The sequence below is a fragment of the Oenanthe melanoleuca genome, chromosome Z (genome assembly GCF_029582105.1).
Source record: "Oenanthe melanoleuca isolate GR-GAL-2019-014 chromosome Z, OMel1.0, whole genome shotgun sequence".
Classification (NCBI taxonomy): domain Eukaryota; kingdom Metazoa; phylum Chordata; class Aves; order Passeriformes; family Muscicapidae; genus Oenanthe; species Oenanthe melanoleuca.
In genome coordinates this window covers 38,308,328-38,330,884 of record NC_079362.1, presented here as the reverse complement: position 1 = coordinate 38,330,884, position 22,557 = coordinate 38,308,328, and the positions used below count along the sequence as shown (strand labels likewise).

At 37.7% G+C, this 22,557-nt stretch overlaps 1 protein-coding gene across 1 annotated transcript; it reads right to left on the bottom strand.

The window, feature by feature from the left end:
* Positions 1 to 294: 294 nt before the first annotated feature.
* HSD17B3 (hydroxysteroid 17-beta dehydrogenase 3) lies at positions 295 to 21,951 on the bottom strand. The gene is given in 13 exon segments (XM_056514567.1): positions 295 to 450; positions 978 to 1,024; positions 1,892 to 1,911; positions 4,147 to 4,227; positions 5,228 to 5,262; positions 7,372 to 7,398; positions 8,189 to 8,261; positions 8,732 to 8,840; positions 9,410 to 9,463; positions 10,673 to 10,778; positions 13,996 to 14,057; positions 19,644 to 19,688; positions 21,798 to 21,951. Coding segments are annotated over 13 exon segments (969 nt in total).
* Between the last annotated feature and the right edge of the window lie 606 nt (positions 21,952 to 22,557).

Here is a 22,557-nt window from a genome sequence, read left to right as displayed (position 1 = left end):
AAATTCCTTAGCAAGGTCATGAAAAGTGGCAGCTGGAGAGAGGATAAAGACTAACCAGACATCAAACTGAGCTCAGCTCAAGGCTCATAAGCAGAAAAAACCATACTGGGCTGTTACCACTACACTTTACTTTTATATTCCTCTCTTCATATTTTACTGGTGCCATATTAACTTTAACAACCCATTGTCTCTTCCTCATTCAATGTCCAAAGTCTATGAATAGAGTGAAAAGAACAGGCTGAGCCCAGACAGCCTTGGCTGAAATCTTTGGAAGTCATTTACACAAAACCAAATTCAATCAGAGGTTTCATGGATAAAACATCCAAAAAACTCATCTCCAAAGGTGATATACTCCAGTGATTCTCTAACAAACTCTTCTGCTGTCTTTGTAATAACACCAGGGTTTTGGTACATTGTCACTGCAGCAGAAACACCATAAGGAATCACTGTCTAAAATTAACAACAACAACAACAACAACAGCAGCAGCAGCAGCAGCAGCAACAGCAACAGCAACAGCAACAGCAACAGCAACAACAACAATAGTACTAAACAGTGTAATGCCATCTAGTGTTTTGATAAGGCACTCTGCAGAATCCCACAGCATCTGACATATTTTAACTTGGATTAGGGCACAATGTGGAATAAGTGATAGTAGTATGGTGAAAAAAGGAAAAAAGTTGCATAGAGAGGGGAGAAACAGCTTTGGCAGAGTCCCCCAGCAGTTAGCTGAGAGCAGCTATACAAGACAGTTTTAGGCATTTCAGATATTCTTGAAGAATTTGCTAAAATGAAGGCTAATATGACAAGATACAGCAACACCTTATACAATATATAATATATAATATATAATATATAATATATAATATATAATATATAATATATAATATATAATATATAATATATAATATATAATATATAATATATAATATATATTATATAATATATAACATATAACATATAACATATAACATATAACATATAACATAATTACCTTTGCCTTATACTCTGCTTGTAGGTGTTGTGGAAGTACTTACAGAAGTTCAGAATAGAAGCAAAGCAAATAAATCAAACCATTAACATAGGAAGTTAAGCGCTTTCACTACGCTCTGAAATAAGTGTGAACATATCCTGAACACGAATGGCCTAACACTGTACAATCTAAGGCCCAGAGCAGTGGTGGGAAACACAGAAATGAAGTTTTCAAGAGACAGTTTCTGCTGGTGCACAAGGGCACGCCTGACTCTTTCTCTGCACCAGAAAAGACAGAACCTGGCACTATCCTGAGCTAGACATGCAACAAATACTCCTGCAGACTGCACTGGAAGCTTTGACACTTCTGCGAAAAAAAGTAGAGATAAACATCCTCAAGTCCCACTTATTCCAGCTGTTGTTTCATGTGGCTCTCTGCTCTGGATGACACCTACCATGCCAGTCAGACTCTTGCACTTGTGTTTCTTTTGCAACAAAAAGCAGAGCAAAATAAAAGTCGTGCCTTCAGTGTTTACCTAGTAGCATAACCTACAGACAGGTGTTTCAAAGTCCAGTATATCTGAATTTGCAGGAAAGTTTTAGCTTCAATCTTTCAGATTTATCTTTCTCAGTTTTTGTCCGCACCATGAAGAGTATGCATATACCAATTTTATGCAAATGTTGACTTTCTTTCAAGAGAGATTTTAGGAGTTAGATCTTTGAGAAATAGTCAGGAACTTGACAATGTTGAATTTGTCCCCTGTAATTAAAAATATAAAACTCCTAGTAAGGAAGAAAAAAAAAAAGACTGTTTTTCAAACTCATCATTTGACAGTCTTAAAATTGTAACACCAACACTGTCATGATATTGCATGATATAATGCTGACAAGTAAAATAATTTCCCTTCAGAGGATTAAAATAAAAGTTGCAAACAAACAAACTGAAACAAAAACCAAGCCAAAACAAAAGAAACCCCAAAGTTAAAAGATACCTGAAAATGAAGAAAGACAAGACAACATAATCTTATCAATGTACCACATCACTTTGAAATAATGTTAAGTGAACATTTTTAAGGATCTAAAAGTCTCTGGTTTGAATGAAGTTCAAATTTTGAGCAATGAGAGATTTATAGAAGAGGAAAAGGAAAAAGAAAGCTATATTTTCTTACCAAGAATAACTCTTTTTTTAACCAATCTAAATTTTAGCTATCTTCAAGAAAGTATCATTAGAATTTTTCATTTGTAGGTCGTCAAGTTGCTTTTGGAGTTTTACTCAAAATCATTCTTTCCACACTTTTGTAAGTTCATGGATTTGAATTTAGAGCAAAAACTTAAGGTGAAATCTATGAAGCCAGGCAACTTGTCACTCAGCTACCAGAAATTTTATTCTTCATTCCATAAGCAAAACCTAGCATTTTGTAAGTTTTAAGTAAACTAGATAAGTGAGCCCAGTAAAATTCATCATTTCCCAGAATGAAGTGAGATTGTGAACACTGGTATAACACTATGTAATCAAAGACAAAAATATTCCAGGAATCAGATATACCCTGTCACGGTGTGACTTGGGTTTGCCAGCTTTAATATATTTAATTTCTTTTAGAGACGGGACCCAGGAGTAGACACAAGGCAGGCTTAAAACTTAGAAAGGTACAAGAAGAAATTTATTAATAACACAAAAAAAATATTTAGAATAAGGTCCTTAGATTGTTTCCTTCTCCCCTTCATTCAGTATTTCTTACCAACAAACATACAGAGAGCACTTCAGTCAGTGATACATTCAAATAATCAGTTCAGTTTACTTAAGAGAGAAAAGTCCCTTTTTGGTTATGGCTTAGGGGGCGTCTTCACCTTCACAATCCACATCCGCCCGGGAAAAATATTGCAGATTATGATTTTCCTCCCATTCTGTCACAGTCCTTCCAGAGCTGTGCAATGGGTTATGTTACACACATGGGGTAGTACTTTTAAAGGCAGGCTGCTGAAAAACAAGATTCTCTTTATCTTCTTCACTATCAAATGTCTCTGTCTCTATTCCAGTCCCAAGACAGAGAGAGTTTTATTCACCGAGGCACAAAAGTCATCTCTTTCTCTATTAAATGTCTCTGTTCACTTTTCAGTCCCAGAACAGAAAGCTCTTATTTTCTCCAAGGCAAAAATAAGGTTCTTCTTTTCAAGCATCCAAACCTCCCCAAGTATATTTCACAGTTTAAAGGAATTTTAGTAAAGTCACCATTCCCTTAGCCCACAAAAAGGCTTTCAGCTACTTATCAGTTCGCATCTTTTCAATCTCTTCCCACCAGGAACTTTATCTTCATTGCGCTGACTACTGGAGTCTCCAGGTTTTATTCCTTCCCATTCAGGAGAGCTTAGGAAGAATCAAGGATCTTATCCAGGCATGAAGAAGTTACAATTGTATCCAGATCGTGAAGAAACAGCAGGGGCAGCTGGAGGCCTCTTCTCTCAGAATGCGGAGGGAAGGGGGAAGGGAGAGCCTTTGCCGGCTCCCCGATCCCCCCTGCTCGGCCATTCCACGTGCAGAGGGGAGCTCCGGCCGCGCGGGGCCATGCGGTCAGGGAGGGGGGTCGGACCATGCGGCCGGGCCGGGGCCCCCGCGGAGCCAGGGCCGGGGTCCCAAGCCGGGCCCCCGCAGAGCCGGGGTGCCGAGCTGGGCCCCCCCCCGCGGAGCCGGGGCACCGGGCCGGACTCCAGGCCGAGCCCAGAGCCGGGCCGCAGCCCCCGGCCGGGGACAACCAGCACCCCCGGAGACCGGAAGCCGAAAAAGCCCGAACAAAGCTGATCCGCTGTGATTTGTGAAAGGGAAATAAGTTTTCATTGGTTTCCCGAGCTGTCCATCACCAAATCAGCTCTCTGATTGGTGGCAGCAGCTCACAGGGGAAGCTCCCAGAGACGGGAGAGCCCCTCCCACTTCCCAGCTCCAGGGGGCCTGCTCGGAGGTGAATCCACCCCTCCCCCCAAGCACGTGAAACCAACACATACCCTGAGCTGGATTTTATTTACACAGTTTCACTGATTCTTAGTTCTCAGGTGCTAATTTACATTACTCCATTATTTCAATGAAGAAATGTTATTTGTATACTGATCATGTGTTATACTGATACAATGCTTTGATAAACACTAAATGGGGATGTCTCAATAGAGCAATGTGAAAGATTTACCTTATAGCTGAGTACATTGTATATAACGGACAAGGCAATGCACTCAAACCAGAGGAGAGATTCAGAATTAGACCTTCCTGACTGAAATGTAATTTAAACAGTTACATTCTGTTTACACTTTACAGGATTATAGTAAAAGACTGCATGAGCAGAAAACATTTTTTTCCCGAGAAGGCATAGCTCTCCTATTATACTGTCAATTATGCTTTCAAAAGATCTCCTTTTTACAGTTTAGTTTGGCCTAAACCAGCCAGGAATAATGTCATAAGTGAAATTTAACTGCCTACTGCAATCACAACCATGGGAACATTGTATATGCAATTGTACGTCTAACAGAGAAAAAAGTCAGTCATCAAAGGAAATTTTTTATCCTCCTAAGTAATTGGCAGATCCCCTTTGCTCTTTAGCCAGCACATTTTTTTTCCTGCTCTATGGATCTGTTGCTTTAGCTTCCCCATTCACAACTCCCTGTACGCATCACTAAAACCTAACGCATTTTACAACAAGGAAGAAACAAAACAAACCAAAGTGAAAATTAAACTGCAAGAGGGTCTTTTTTAGCCAAACTAAAAGCATGTTCTGGCCTCTAAAATGCAGTATTTAGCAATGTTTTCTAGAAAATCCATCCAAAGACCCTAACTTTTAGTTTAGGGACCCCATGTTTAAAATACACATAGTATTAAAAGGAGAACAAGGATCCTTAATCTCAAAGATGAATTAATATCTCTAATTAGTAATATGGGTATTTCCAGAGCTTTAAAAGCATTATTCCAAGCCCAACTACCTCTCTTAGATGAACAGGTAATATATTCAAACACTGTTTCTTGCTTGATTCTGTCGATCACATCCTATTCTATTTCTGCCATACACTTTTAACTGGGGACAGATATATATTGTGTTTTCTGCTCTGTTCTTTAATTGACTGACAATTTGTGGGAGTTCCTATATGTATAATCATGCAGCACTAACAGCATGGATGATGGACTGTGAAGTCCAGAAGTTCATAATGAAAAAAGCCTAATTACCACTCAAACCATTGAAGGTAGAAGATAAAAACAATTCAAAGTTACAGAAAAAATACCTTGGTTGAATCTGTTTCAATTTTTGTATTTTCATCTATAAGACAAGTATTTCAAGAATTATTTCCATTCCCCATCTTCCTGATAGCATTTTTGAACTGATTTTATTTTAATAACAAGTTTTTTCACTTGATCAAACCATATATATACAGCTCAAATATACAGCTAAAATATGGCCCATTCAGCATTTTGGAAAATATTTTAGAAGCACTCATAGCCTGAAAATCATCTGAATTGTTAAAAAAATTCCATAAGTTAGCCTTCTAAGCAGCAAGAGCCTTATGTTTATCCAAAGCTTTTCCGAATTTCATCATTCCGAATTTCATCATTCTTCAATATGGAATCATAAGTGCAAAGAGAAAGTAGACTCTATGATCTTTTTTTATTTTCACTTCTGCCTGTAGCAGGATCAGAAATTGCAGAAAATCAGGAAATTATGTCATTTTTTCTGCTTCCAGAAAGAGCTTTAGGATCTTTTTTGGTGCTAATTATTTTATTATTTTTTCATTCTTACTCTAGCAATAGACTTAATCATGCACCTGATTTTTAACATGAAATTGGATGAGTTTTTTCAGGTAATAAGAAACTTCTTTTTGTGCTTTTGAAGGGTATCACTGATAGTAAGCCTAAGTACCAAGGAGAAGTCATACTTACAACATGAATTGTGTCAGGACAGCAGCGTGACCTAACTTGTAAAGGGCAGTAGTGAAAAGTAGTCAAATTAATGGCCCAGTTTAACTGAATACTTTTTATTTCCTGATTTATTTATTTTTTTATTTTTAGTAGTGCCATAGTGCTCCAGAGGATAGTAGGAGCAGCATGGGGTTCACAAAGCCTGACGACATGAGCCAGTCACATCCACTTGGGTGAAGAGCAATTTCCAAATAAAGTGTAAAACATGGGGAAAGGGCTTTCTTTTACAGTGCTGAAAATCCCACTGACATCTGTGGGAGCCCGGATACCTAGACCTCAGGCATTGCACTGCAATAAATAGTGAATGGGATCTTAGCAGGAATCCAGACAGGGAGGGGAAAGGAAAATCCAAAAAGATTTAAAGATTATTTGGACCTGACCATGAGGAATGCTGGTTAGGATAATACTTTCTCCTCTGCAATTTTGAAGAAAATGAATATTTGTGAAAGACTGGAAAGGATGTGGTTGCAGCAGTGGGGAAACAATGCCCAGGCACTGCAAAATCAAAAGAGGTTGACTCTGAGATATGTAAAATGGGAAATGACAAAAGGAAAAAACATTTGTGTCCAGACTGAGAGGTTACAAAATGGAAAATATATATATAGCATTCAGATACGCAGATATATCTGTTCTTTTCACATATGTATAGAATAAATCCTAGGAGCAGAAATGTCACTAAGCTGCTCAGAGAATTTGCTTCCATTGATTGATATGACGTGATTTATTATCTTAAGCAATTAAGCAGCAGGACAAATTTGAGATGTAAATTTTGAAAGCCAGAGAAAGACAAACACCTGCTATTAATTTTCATGTCATTTTTGGAAAGACATAAGAAGAATGAAAGCCAAGGTTGAGATCTAATGCTTATGTTCATGTTAACATTCTGCTCGCAAACAGCAGAGCAATACAAGTCTTAATCAGAGTTGAAAAGCATGAAATACTAAATGTTCTTGGAAGGGAAGTGGCCAACCAAAATTAGCACCAAGGGGTAACAATACACAATTAGGAGACAGTTCCTGGATTTTCTGTCCTGCATTTTTACAAAGTATTTTGGCAAAAGAGAATTGTGACAAAAAATGCAAGTACAGTGCTGAAATTCAAACTGTAGATTTACCTGTCTTGAAAACTTTAATTCTGAAGCAAATCTTCCTGCATACCCAAACAAAAATTATTAACAAAATATTTTAGCTGTTTCACCTGTAGTGCTTCAACTGAGAAATTGTGTTAAAAATTTTCCAGTCAGCTCTGATCAAAATATTTCAGAGGCAATAGAAACAGGTGGGTTCCCTAAATTAACACTGACATTCCTGCTGAAAATCACTGTCTGTTGATGAGTTAAATGATAAAACACATGAAAACTAGTTGGTCACTCTAACGTGGGATTGATTTTTTTCCAAGGAAGTACATTACAGCCCCAGAATGGATGGGAATGTGTCACATACCTACCTGGAACACAAATAATACTGCAGTGGACAAGGTCCTGCAGGAAGCAATAAAACAATTAATTCATCCTTAAGTCAGAGTTTGAGGGAAGCAGCCTGACTGAGATTCTCTGATTTGGAAGAGATGATGACACAAAAGCTGAATGAATCCTGAGAGAGGTCCTAGCAAGATACACTTAGAAATGCTGGGTTTTTCACTGCAAGTGATATAGGGGTAAATAACAATAAGGCAATGGAGAACTTGATCACATCCTTAATCCTGTCACCCTATTCAACCTCTGTAAATTAATTCCCCCATAAAGTAAATAGTACTTAAATGAGGTTTCTTCTTTTTTTTTTTTTTTTTTTTTTTTTTTTTTTTTTTTTTTTCTTTCTTTCTTTTATTTTATTTTTTTTTTTTTAATTTGGTTCATTTATTTGCTTATTTCCACATACTTAAGCAACATCTTCCAAAGAAAATAAGTTTTAACAATACTAACAAGAACCCAGTATTTTCAGCTGTGGCTGAATGGACTGGACCCCATTGCACTACAAGCCAGCAGGGAGTCAGAAGGTTTGCTAATCTCTGCTACAACCAGGTCAGCTGTACTCTCCCCTCTATAGCTGGATGCTTCCTGCAGTTTAGCTGAAATCTACCATTCTTTTTCTCTTTCAAGCTCTTCCAAGCATTGAAACCAAATCAAAATTTGCTTCTTCAGGCCCAGTTTGTTTCCAACCCAACTGAATGCTTAATACTTAATTGTAGCAGGGGAAAAATCTGTGCCTTGCTCAATGAATTACAATTCCTCATTGTTATGTTAGAAGATGAAATCCACAGAATAATCCTACCTCCTGTATGGTTTACCTATTAAGGAAAGGGCATGGAAGAGGATTATGAAGCATTCCAGCATTGTTAACTAGTCAGGGAAAATGCAATGTTAAGAATCAAATCTAGACAAAGTGCATAGTTTGTCTAGCTAAACAAGTTGATTCTCCTCAAGACCCAGAGGGTTGTGAGCTGCATGTGAAGAGAAACACTGTTTAGCACCAAGTCTTGTCTGCACTGAAGTCACCGATACTGATGAGTGCTGACTCTGGCAAACAGAAAATCAGACTGTGGTTAAAGCTGTTTGTGTATTGTTGCTGTTGTTTCATTTCTTTCATTATTAAAAGGATTACTTTCTTTAAAAATAAATAAACGCTTCCAAAACCTCATCTTTTCACTGTTGTTTCATGAGTCACACCAGATAATGAGCCACAGACTCACTATGCATACTTGGTTTCAAGCATTGGCTAATGTTGTTGCAATGCATCATTTTTACAATGGTCTCTTTAATACACTACAGCCAGAAATTACTCATCAATTAATAGACCTTAATGAGTGACCCAGATACACCAGTACCCAAGTCTTTCACACCCTTTTCAATGTTCTCCTACACTGAATTGTTAGTGAAATCAGCCTGTGTAACCTTCACGTTTTGATCTGTGGCCTGCTCTGTAACTAAAGGAAAACCCAAAACCAAAGACCAACCAGCCAAGAAAACCTGCTTGCATCTACTGAGAAAGAGGGAGAGCTGTAATAAATAATGAGAGAAACTTGCTAAGTAATGTTCATCATACAGCAAGCAATTGTTTCAACCTTCTTACTCTTAGAAATAATACAGCAGAAGCATAACACTCTCACTCTACCCAGCTGTTTTCAGGAAAATGGCCTGGCAATACAGGATGAATTTATGCCCTGAAATCAGTGTAATTTTTCTTACAAGATCTAAACAACATTTAGTCCTTCAGTAAGGTAAAACAACACAAATTCAGAAATAAGCCAAACAGGACTTCTTCCCCGTGTTATCATAATATTTACAGATGAACAGTGTCAGTATATGTTAGACAAATGAATGTGGATGCCAGATCCCCCACATAAGTACAGCTTTTCAGAACAGTTTAAAAGAATTTTGATGGATAAGATAAGCATTTTAACAAGTGCAACTTATCTTTTTACACAAGAGGAGGGGTAAACAAGGATGAATGAGGTGCAGTGTTTTCTACATTACTTATTTTTAATTTCCTTACCTGTTTTGATGTTCACACTCTCATAATCTGAACCTTTCTCGGGATTTTGCTGCACTAAAAGGCATTTTAGGGAGGTTATAGCTTAAATTTTACAAAGTCAATTAGAAGGGAAAGGGAAATGTGTGTGATTTTTCCAATGTCATTTCTATGCAGGAGGGGAGCCCAGCTGTACATTGCCATTTTTCTCAGCAGTTGATTTATTACTGTTCATATTTTCAGTGCAGTTTCATGAGGAAAAGAAGTAGAAAGTCCTATTTATTCATTTTTAAAGGCAAGGCTCTCTTTTAAAGGGGCCCAATAAGGTCTCCTCTAACTAGATGTTCACATTGTAAATTTTTGCTACTAAACCTGCTTTCAAGTTTTATGGGCAACCTGAAATCCAGATGAAGTTTGCTGAAAAAGTGACAGGCAAAGCCTGGAAATGTCAATAGAATATCAGATTGCAGGCTCTCTGCAAGTGGCAGAAATTCAGGTGCGCACACATGACAAAAAGTGCATATAGCTTTTGGGAAAATGTCTCTTGCTGGTTTGTATTCTGATTTTATCATACAGAAGACAGAGAGCAGTGCCTTGAATAGGTATCAGACTTGCTGAATTATTACCCAGAAATTTTGTCATATCCATTGGTTCTCACTCCCTAAGAGGTGGCCTTGTGCCAGCTCCTGTGGGAGAGTAGGGATGCAGAAAACTGGTTTTGGGTCCAGCTTTTGGATCCAATGAATCAGAACCTATCAGAGGATGCTCCCATCCAGTTGTTCCTCTTTGCCCCTTTAAGCTCTTTGCAAACTGCAAATCTTGACCACTTTACACTACTGAAGTAATGCAGTTTGATGAAACTGCAAGCACACTGACTGCATCTTGTGTGCAGTTTTAGAGGACATCTGTCTCCATGACAGAAGAAAGGAGGAAGGAGTGCCCTTTTCCTTGCCCTCTTTCTAAGCTGCAGTTCTGTGTATGAAAGGGACAAAACATCCTTTGAACCTTCAACCTATAAAAGCAACTCTAGTGGCAAATGACCCCGTCATGGTCCCAGGCTGGGCGAATGGTGAAACTATAAATAAAAGGACATTGTGAGTGTAAATGCAGTGAGTGGGAAAGAACAGAGCAACAGCTGGAGCAGACACCTACAGTGACTTTCTGATTGAAGAGCTCTATAAACAAAATGAGATGGTCTTAAAAAGTGTAGTGATGTTGTGGCCATCTTTCTCATGGGCAATCAGAAGGGCAGCCAAAACTAGAGCAACATAAAAATGAGGATCAAACAAGCCATTTGGATTTTCTCTGCAGCTCCTTGTCTGTACAGAACTGTATGGCCGCAAACAGCACTGTCAGCCAACAAACAAGTACTCCAGATGGCTTTCCTCTGTCTCTTTTAAGAATAAACCAATATATTAAAAAACAATAAAACTCTCATGCTGACAAATGAATTATCCGGGGATAGCTCTTCAGAAAATTATAACAATTCTGCAAAGAAGAGAGCCAAAAACCAACTTCCAACATTTTTTTATGTCTCTCCCTCTCTGTGACACGGATTTATGATAGTCTTTGAAGATATATGCCATTACATCTCTTTTTAAAACTCCTAAGTGTCCTAGAACAGTTTGCTTTTTAAACACCAGGACAGGTTATTGTCCTTTTTTGCTGTTGTTGGGTTTTTGTTTCTTTGTTTGTTTTGTTTTGTTTTGTTTTTTAAATAATAGTGCTAAAACTAATTTAAGGAAAATTAATAGTGGAACCAAGTTGGTTAATTCAATGTGTTATATGATGTATCGTTAAGACTTACACATCTAACTCATCCTGACCTCAAACCACTGGGGAATCTGCTTGTCAGATGGGATAATGTGCTGCTTTTTGAAATTTACCAAAAAGGTAATAAATCAGAATGAAGCATGAAGTTGTTTAGGATATACAGCATTCCAGAATCACTCCCCTCCTATTTAGATAGTTCAGAGAGTTATAAAGATGTTCTGAAAATCAAGATAGCAAAATGAATGCCCAAGCTGCACATGAACTGATCTTTGTAGAAAGACCTTCTTAAAGTACTACAGCAACATTTGAATATAAAGAGAGAAGTACTAAGTCTAAGATGGTGCTCATATTCATGATTATGGAAATTTGCAGGTAGGAGAGCAAATTGAGGAGTTTACCCTAAGGGATCAGCAAGACACAACAGACATTATTAAGAGCCCTTTAGAATGCAGAAAGGATGTACAAAATGAGTTGTCTTATGCTAGTCAGAGAATTCACTATGTTACCTGGTTATTTCTTGGAGCAGAATGGAAACAGAGGACACAGCAGAGCAGAATGGAAACAGCCTATAGCAGGGAGGACAGCTGAATGAATTAGCATCTTCACAGGTCTTTGTGGGAGCAAGATATATTTTGTCCTGGGCTGTGTGAGTTCCTTTTTTAATTCAGTATTTTATTCTATGTTAGCAGGCATAATTTCTGTGTAGCTCCCTGCATCACGAAATCCAAATTCATTAGATATGTATTCTGCTAATCTAAATGTTACAGCTGTATTTTTATTGTATCTGATGATCACACACCTTATTTCCCATTAAAAAAAAATTCTAATCCTCTGGTATAGTGGTTTGATCAATGTTTCACAACCACAGTACTAAATATGTTATACCTGGGGTATCCTGTCTGCCCTGTGTAACACCTACTTTGGTATTTTTTATCTCATTTTAAAAGAGCTTTCCAGTCTGAATGAATGGAAATCTAGTTTTCAATTCCAGTGTGTCTTTAGAAAAATGTTTTTCTTAATGTGGATTTAAGCCAGCTCCAGCTCTCAGTGCTGTTCTCAGGCACACCTGTGGCTCACAGAACATGGAAAGCCAAACATTGAGATGTCTGTAATCACCCACAGTTTAGACTCTTTTAATTTATAGCACTCAGTATCCAAACAGATGTGGCAATATAATTAGGCAAATAATACAATCAATTTGAAAATGGAGCAAGTCTTTTCAATATAATGTACAATGGACTGCAAGGAATGTATGGTGTAGTTATTAAAAAAAAAAAAAAAAAAAGGGAAACAAGAATAATTTGTCCAGAGCTCCCTGCTGATTTTAGTTCCTCCACATCAGATAGTCTGTGCTTTTCATGGCTGTATTATTCTCTTTTTCCTTTTGTTTGTGCAATCTATTTGTTGTTAAGATACTAATTTCCAACCTGACACAGTGAATAACAGATGTCTAGACTTCAGCCAAAACCTGCTGAAAACATTTGAAAGACCTCACTGGGATTTGCCACCAATTTCAGCAAGCTGTGCGAAATGCTATGCCCACAACCAGATGGAACAGTGTCTAAACATCAGTGCAGCCTGACTTCTGGGGTCACACCCAGAAGGGGTTACACACCTTCCCACACTTTGGATTACATGGATAACACTGCTGTGTCAGTGAAGCTTGAAGCTGTCAGTGAGGAAGTGAAAATCCAAGGGTGTGTGCAGAAGGTGTAGGAGTGTTTGCAGGACAGGCAAGTCCTTCATTACATGCTGCTACACCGTGTAGTGCAGTATGGTCTCAGTTAGGAAAAAGTCCAGTGGATGGCCTTGTAATCAGTCATAGTGTGGAAGATTTTACAGCTTTCCTCATCAGAGATTCCCCTTGCCTTCCAAGAGAATACAAAAAAATCCAGCCCCACCAAAAAAAAAAAACCACAAAACAAAACAAAACAAAAAAAAAACCAAAAAGCAAACAAACAAACAAACAAACAAACAAAAAAACATATTAGACAGAAAATTTCTGGGTCCATTCCTTGAGTTTGGCAGCTGCAGGTTGAAAATTTGTGGACTTTTTCACCCAAGTCTGCCACATCCCTGATACATTTGCTGTTCTCTTAGGTAAGTATCTGGGACCTGACACTCTGTTGGACTCAGCTGCTAAGCCTTCTTAAAGGCAAGTCTTTCCAACTTGTATAGATATAGACTTGGGGTGACACATACTTTTAAACATGTAAATCAAGGAATCTGCTGGAAAGATGCCATGTATAGAAAAAGAGATGGTGGAAAGAATGATTTTCATTATAGCAATCTGTAAAGTTAATGGAGGATAAAAAACTCATTTGACTCCTAAATAAATTCTAAGTGTCAATCTTAAAGTATTTATACAAGACATTCACCAGGATTAATGGCTAATTTCCTTTGAAGAAAAGAAAGAGAACATTAATTCTAAAGGCACTCTATTTAACTGTTTCATCAAGAGCCAAATGTAATTTGAATGCCTTAAAAAACTAACCAACCAAAAACAAACCTGGTACTTTGATTTTGTTTTTAGTCCTCCTCTGCTCTATTCCAAGAACTACTTTAAAGGTAACTTATTTACCTGTATTAACAGATTTTTAAGGGCAGATAAAGGCAGCAAAGAGCACACATTTCTTTTTCTTTTTTTTTTTTTTTTTGCCTGTTACACTCTTTGAAAGAAAGCATATATTTTTGGGGTGATCCATGTCTAGATGGGCTGAAGTACAGCTGTAGCAATATCCAGCACCCTCCTGTGCTGGACACCAAGGGAAAAGACTTGCAGACCCCTGTAAAGCCAGCCTGGTAAATGAGAGGATGAGTTTGAGTCAAACACTTACCAAATTCAGTTTTTCAAAAGTTCTCCTTATCATCACTATAGTTAATCTACCTCTTGCTAGGTACAAGAGAGGAATATAAAATTGTTTGGAAACAGTAAGGCTACATGAATCTTTCCATTTTTTACAGTTTTGCAAAGTCAACAATAATGGATTTTTAAAATGGTTTTCATTCACCTGTCACTTGCCTAATGAATAAACAAGAGATGCTAAAACCAGGCCAAAATATTATGAGTCTTCTAGAGACTACCAAAATATTTTCTTCACTTGGACCCTTACAAGAAAAATATACTGGACAACAATCAAATCCTAATAATATGGGAAAAAAAATAAACAATTTGAACCAGCTTCAAATGAATTAAAGTTTTCAAGGAGTAAAACTCCTTAGAAATACATTTTTATTTTCATTTTTATTTGGGTCTGGGAGCCTGGTCCTGTTGCTGTGTTTCCAGTCATTTTACAGTATCACCTTCCATAACAATTTATTTTTCTTGAGGAAGTACATTGAGCCTATTGAACTGAAGGCCTGACAGCTAGAAAAGATTTGGACTTTATAAATTTTTATTTAGTATAAATTACATCTGATGCAGGTTAGATGGATAAATTTTAACTGCTTTTTTCTAATTTTTAAATTAGTTGCAAATTTAAAAGAAAAAAATATAAAGAAATCAAAGAAAAAAAGGTGAATTGTATACACAAATATTCAAATAGAGTCACAAAAATGTACATCCACAAAGAGGCTGGCAATAGCTGGAATTCTATAGATGAAAACACTATTTAACATAACAATCCATTTATGGTCAGTTTGGCATCACTATGTGCAGAACATGAGCAGCAAAAATAGAGAATGATTTTTTCCTGTTTTCCTGAGGCCGCCCATTCCCATCAGATTTTTAGGCAAAGTCTGGGAAAAGATCATGGCCCCAGTTTTTGAAATGAAGTTATTAACAAGTGTCAGCTGAACTGAATGTATAAAGAAAGGTAAAACTAAAACTAGAAAAAAGCCTGTGAGAAAAAGGAGAAAGAGAGCTAAATTAGCTATCACAAAACATAAAGGTCATGTCATCTGAAAGAACCTTCAGATTTGCTAAGAAGAAATAACTGCCAAAGGCAGTTACCCACTGAAGGTCCATTCATTTCTAGAGCTGACTCCCTGCAACTCTTTCTTCTTAAAACTATTTGAGGAAACAGTTTGTCCTGTTGGGTTCTCAGGAAACAATGCAGAGAGTGTTAAGAAATAACCTTTGCTCAAAAATTTTCTCCAACAAGAGCACAAGGGGATGATGCCCCACTAAAGGCATTAGCCACAATAATTTGTATTTTCAGCCTTTTTCACAATTTTGTTTTGTGGAGATCCTCTAACATAACTGATCAGGGATCCAAAGACACCTGCACAGACTTGGGTGCTTTGGGGTTTCTAAAGTCTGCTTTAAGTACTTCACTTGAAACTCTCAAATAGAGAAGTGTAATTGCCTACGTATTGGTAGATTTTCCTTTGTCTGTAAGGAGTTTGACTCAAGGCATTTCTCAAAGCAAAGGAGGCCATACACCTCTAATCTCTTTTGTTTCCTCACACACATAGAAAAGGTACATCCTTTCTAGAAACAGGTTTTGTAGGACATTGTCATTACTATGAGATACAAACACACCCTCAAAACAAACAGAAAGAATTGTGCTTAGAATTCCCTGGTCACCTGCAGGAAAGGTTAAATCCGGCCTAATAATTCAAATTATGGTAACTTTTAGTGTTGATATTTTAGAACAAAAAAAAAAAAAATTCCTAATATACAAAGGCTTTGACATTAAAAATGTGTTTCCCTTCACATTAAAGAATGAGCACTGGCTCCCAGCACTGTGTAATAGGAAGCTCCACATGTTAGGAAATCCTGACTCCCAGTGGCAAAGGAATAAAGTGCCACTGAGACTCAGTCTGCCTAAATGTAAGATCATTATTACCAACTCCAGCCATAACAAATCATGACAACTAAGTATTTAGAAATGGGGCTAATGATAAAGAAAATTCAAGCAGAATCAGCACTCTGAAATCTCAAAAAATTTAAACCTACATTAAATGAGTATTAAGTCCCTCTGCATTTTCTAGCATGTTTTTACAGCTCAGTCTGAATTGATTTTTTAAACAATAAAGCTTCATGAAAGGCAAGATAGGTCTTAAACTCAAACCATGCGTGTGACTGCTACATTTACCTCAACAAATTTGTTATATCCTACATGGGTCATTAGATGAAATAATTTAAAATCCTTAATAATGTTTTGTGGAATCTGTAGCTGCCTACAGTAGTTTTCTACTTCCTAGAAAAAAGATTATTCTCTCTTGTCTAGGACTGTACTGATATGATCTGTGTTCCACCTTTTGTCTTTCTTTAACTGAGATTCAGAACTGCAGGGTCCCTATGAATCAAAGACTCATTCCTTCTAAGTATGATTCAAATATTTCAAACCTGTTCCTGGTCCAGCAGGCCAGACCTCAGAGGACAGGACAGGATGATCTTGCAATTTTTCTGCTAGCTCTGCATGCTCTGTGCAAAACAAGGAAAATAGCAATATTTCCAGGAATAAATCGAAGATCAAGTGGAGAAAATAGAATACTTGCAAGTATTCTTGGAGGAGGATCCAGATCATATTTAACAGGTGTTACACTGCAAGTAATACTACACAAAATTTCAGGACAAGAAACAAGTATTTAAGATTCAAGGAGCTGTTAAATTAAGAAATTAATAAATCTCAGGTGAATGAAGCCTGTCTCAAAATGGTCTGCTGAAACACTAATTGAACACAAGCACTGGCCTGACTTATAATAGAGTGATGAACTATTAACAGTAGCAAAAAAGACAACCACATGAGCCAAAACACCCTGCTTATGCCCTGACATCACATGAGAAGTGTGAAGAGGCCAAACCATAAATCTCAGAGTATGCCACGGCCTTGTCCATAAACCCAGTATGTCTGAGTGCTATGTCAGTAACAGATGACAAAGCACATCTGTAGTTACTATACCATAAAAACAGAATAAACAAGAATACATCAGTACCTGAAATGCTAATCCTTGGGCAGAGACGTGACAGACCAGCAGTAGACTCACAAATGACTTGCATTTGTTTCTTCTTTTATGTGTGGTGAGTTTAAACCCTATCAGCCCAAGAACTCATGGACCAAGCGTAACAGAAGCCTGGCTTTTCAAGTATATGTATGCAAACTAGATCCAAAATTCCAGTACTCTGACATCACAACAGTCACTTAAAAGGCCTCAAGCAGGTCAGTCATTCAAAATAATTCGTCTACTCAAAATACATGTAGAGTCTTTAGGGAAGCCTGGATATTCATTCAGAAGAGCATAAACTCAAGTTCCATGTGTGCCTGCCTCTCAATGCAAGATTGTGAAACTAAAGGTCTCTGTCCTGGCATCAACAAAGTAGTGTTCTGAGACCTCATTCTTCACATAGCCCTAGGCAGCTTTTGGGCTTAAGAGACTTTGCAGAGTCCTGTATCTAGGCATAAACCTTGGAAACCAGAGTATGGAACCTGTTGATACTGTCATCTCTCCCTGGACCTCAGTCTGCTGAGCTTTACCCAAACAAACCACCTACTGGGATTTCCACGTAAAACTGAACACAGGACACCCCATTCCAGTCACCTTCCAAAACACAAAACCTGCTCTCCTTAGAATCCCGTAGCATACACTACTAAGTGTGGAGTCCTTAAATTAATTGTGACTCCTTATTAGTCCATGCCTGAGCTCAGAACATCAGAAAGAAATTCAGCACTTAACATCAGAACTAATACTTTAGAAGACTGTGTCCATCAAACAAGGCTTGCCTTCACATCAGCACATAGCCCCAGAGGAACCTACACCTGAAGAATATCAGAGAATTTTGTACCCTGACATCAGAGCAGCAAGACAGCAGCTCTGAGCCAGAAACTCTGAAGGCACACAAACATTAAAACAGCAGGATCAAATTTATTTATCCACAAGCCACACACAAGTGTGTATTCCTACTACAGCCAGCAAGATGATGTGCCAAGCCATGAGCTCATGTGGTATGGGCTTGGGATCTGTCCCACAGAGTGGTAGCTGAGCACAGCTTCGATCAAAGAGACCACCTGGAGAGGATGGTACATCTCAGCATGGAGAAACATGACTCTCAGTCATCCCACACATGCCAAAAATAATGAACAAATGTTCCACAAAATCTATCCAGCTCCAGCCAAGTTTAAAAAAAAGGACAGCAGTGAGTTTTCTTTTTCTTATGGCATAATGGAGCCATTCATATGTTATAGCTGGCCATCTAAAGGGATTTACTCTTGCATAACCCATACAGCACAAACAAAGCAGAACAATGTCAGAGGCTCCAATCTAGACATTCACTGGTTCTCGCAGCCTTCACATGGATAAAGTATCACCAGGTGCACACACAGAAAATTAGTTCAGCAAGCTGCATAAACAGAAGACTTCACCCAGAGACATGATAATAATGTTTAGGCATTTTTGATGCCTGCTCTCCTTGTATTGATCCCACTCATTCACCCTGACCTGTGTATTCACCAGACCCTTCCCATTTACTTATCAATACTGCAACTCGGTTAGTAGACAGGAGGCAGCATTTTCCCTTTTCTCCCATGGGGTTTTTTTTCACAACTATGACAAATGTTAAACTCTAATACCTGGTATTGATCACTGAGCTTTCTGCATTCAATGTTATTTCAAAAGTAGTTATTGTATTGCCATTCCCAATTATGGAAGTCATAAGGTATGTAGGTGTTTAAACAATGCATGATGAAAAGACTAGTGCAAAAGTCCTGTAAATCAATTCAAATTTGTTTTTTTCTTTTCCTGTGAAATATATTTTATAGTCTATGAGCAGAAGGCATCATATCTAAACTCTTGCATGTTACAGGATGTCCTTTGTTGCCTGGTCACCTTGGCCCTGAAGACAGAAACTCATGATTCATTGCTGTTTAGCTTCTAGAAAGGGAGCCAGTTTAGGAGAAAATGTACTGCTCAGTCACAATCAGTAATACCAAGGCCAGTACAACACAATGCAAGGCCAGCCTGCCCTCAGTATTGACTACTGAGTGTGAATAGGAAGGTACTGCTGCAGTGCCCCTGCACAGCAGTGGCTACAGGGACAGCACAGAGATCCTCTTCCTCCTGCAGCCTCCCAGAGATCCTGATTCTGAATTAAACCATTAGGACTCCTTATACTTTCCATAATTTGTAGTTTATATTAATTTATACAAGTTTATCCCTTATTAAAGCTTTCAAAATGTCTAAGTGTAAGGGCTAGAAAATTACATTTTGTGTGTTAATACCTGACCAGCCCATTGCAGATTAGCTGTGAAACTGGAAAAAAAGGGACAATTTAGGAGACTTCTTTCTCTGGACAGACAATAGGCCCTCTTTTGAATTACTCATTTTAGTTCCCTGGTTTGATGAGACCACTAAGGCCCAAATTATTTTCCTCCGAAATGCAGCACTGGTTTCCTTTCAGAAGCTAATTAATGCTATTCTGGTTATACAGGAGAGAAAGATTAGGACTTTTTGTCACAGTGACTTTGAATTCTAGAATAATTTTACTGATTTGAAGACACTGATGGAGGGATTGCAATTGTCATTTTGTTAAGATAAAGTGAAGTGTAGGAATATGCTTTTCCAATCCCATCCCCTGCTCCTGTGACCACTGGAGAAAGCAAAAAATATACAGATTACATTTGGAGACCTAGTTTAGCTTCTTCTCTCTGAATTGTTTAATCTTCATCATCTGCTTTTCTTGAACAATACAACCTAAATTTCTCCACTGAAGAACAGAATCAATCTTCTATTTTTTTTCCTTGTGACCTATGCATCTCTTAGTTCATTTCAGCACTTTCTGTCTTCAAAGCAAATCTCTCCCCAAGGTAGCACATGTGGTACAGGAGGTAGCTATTACTCTCATTTTCAGTGGTGTCAACAAGAAACAAGTCAGTTGCTGAAGAGCTGGCAGAATTTTCTTCCATATATGTATTTTCACCAGTTCTCTTCTGCAAGCCTTGAATTTACATGCTGGTGGGAGAATGGTAGGACATAAAGACTAACTGGCAAATGAAACTGATACAACAATTTCTCACACAGGATTTCTGTCTAAGGAAAGATCACATCAAACTTGCCACCAACTGTAAAATGTTCCTCCTTCAAAGCTGTACTACACAGCTTACTTTTGGATTTAGTCTTACTGTGAAAATAAACAAGTGCTGGCATTTGTAAAGTACCCTGAACTCTAAACACTATGCATACAAATACCAAAGAAGAGCTATAGAAAATCTTTAACAACTTAGAAATACAGAACAAATAAAGTAGCAAAGCACCAAATCAGTTCCAAGGTAAAACTGATAAGTTTCAGAGCAAATAAAAAAATAATCAATATTAAAAAAATTGGATTCAGGACTTCTGTGCTGCCAGAGACACAAAAAGCAAGGTATTTTTGAATGGTTAGGTGTTGCCAACAAAAGAGCAATTACTTTCTCATTTAACAGGGAAATGAGATCCCAGTGAAGAAGTGCTGGATATTTAGTTTCCTAACAGACCTGTAGATGAAGACTGAAGAGTCTGTTGAGAAACAAGCTTCCACATGCCAACTTTAATTTTCATTATTTTCAGAGTCTCATGTGCCACATGACACCGCAAATTATTTGACCTTTATGAATTTTACTGGGGGCAGAAGACTTTGTTTATAAAAACAGAGCATAAAGGTCCATTGATGGAAACAAATCTTCCAACCTTAAGTAGGAAGAAAGATTTTACACAGAAAGTTCCACATGCTGCTTCTCATCTCATACACAGAAAGCGAGGTCCTTGCCTCACTTAAATCAAAATGAGGCCTATGCACTTCCTTAGAAGTATCTGCTATTCAGGCAGGTCTTCTACACAGGAATGGATTTAATTTCTTAATCCACTATGAGATGTAGTAATTAAACATACATTTAATTGTTCATTATATAGTTAATAGATTTATTTTATATATTTAATAATTTTGTATATTTAGTCCCATCAAGTCTAATGCAGGAAAAAGGACTCAAGCACAAGTCTACATTTCAGGTAATTTCTTAACAACAAGCTGCCATCAGCAACATCAGTTTCCAAGGAACTCAGAATAGCAGCATCTGCTCCTTCTGCTTTATACTGATCATCTAACAAGCTTAAGAAAAACATCAATAATCAATAGGAAGAAAAAGGTGCTTATTACACTTTCTGTTGTTTTACAAAAATGCAAACTCTCTTAAAAAACCACTGCCAACTTGCAGCCATTGAAGATTTTAGACTAAAGTAAATTTAGTTCATTAGTGGTATCATTAAGGATAGGTCAGCATTTTGGAAAAGAACACACTGAAGCAACATCAACGGGAATAAGAAAGCTGCTTTGAAAACTGGAGAACATATGTTAGACATAAACTAGCAGCTTTGCATACCAGAAAACTGAGGATCTGGGCAATGCTATTAAAAGAAAAGCATCTGCAGCAGAAAGAAAACATCAGAAGTAGCAACAGAGAATTCACATCTACACACCAGGATGTGAGCTGTTACCAGTTTGACTAGTAATAGTTTTCTATTCTCCCCAAGTACACAAAACCTACAGGCTCATAAACCCAAAGATTTAGGAGAAAGGAAAAAGGAACTGAGTGAACCATTCATATCAGAAACTGTGTTTCATTTGAAGGAACAGGGTAAAGAAACACAAGGAAAACTACTCCTGATTAGTAAAGTAACAATACAATACTGAATTACAAGTAAAAGGTGAAGTAGTTTCCTCTACCAGACCCTTCTCCCACTGACTGAAAGAAAGCCTAAGGTAAAGAACTCTAGATATATGGGAAAAGGTCTTTCATAAATCTGATGCATTTTACCAGAGTACAGAAAAAGATCAGACCCCCAACAAGACAGAGTAGCTGATGCTGAAACACTTCCATGGCGAGCAAAGGCAGTGAGCTTGTATGAATCAGGCACTGCATGGAAAATGCCTCTTTCCAGCACACTGTTAGTCTCTGAGCCTTGGCAGAGAAGTGAGGGGATTAACCAAGCCACATGATTTCATTCTTCCAGGAAATGTCCAGGATTTAGATTAGAATAACATCCCTACATTACATCCACATTCGTAAACTACCAAGAAAATCCAAACTAAACAATGATTTCTGATGTTGGCTTTAGGGAAAAGGTTTAATTCCTTTTCTGGAAACTACATAAACCAGAAAAACTAATTTTATTGTTATTGTTTGCATTCATAGGGACCAGAGATGAGTCTAAACCAAACCTCTGAACAAAAAAAAATTACTCCAAACAGACACAAACACTACTTCTTACAGTGAAGAGTTAAATTGTAGCCCAGACATTTCTGAGACAAATTCACACTGACACCAGATATAAAACGATTTATCATGTTGCATTACTGACACCTTCAGACAGACACCCAAAATCGTGCAGATGCTTTACATGTAAAGACAGTGTCTGAATCACAAGGAAGGTAACACCAGCTTATCTGTGACAAGAAGAAAAAAAATCATTACTATCTTAACAAC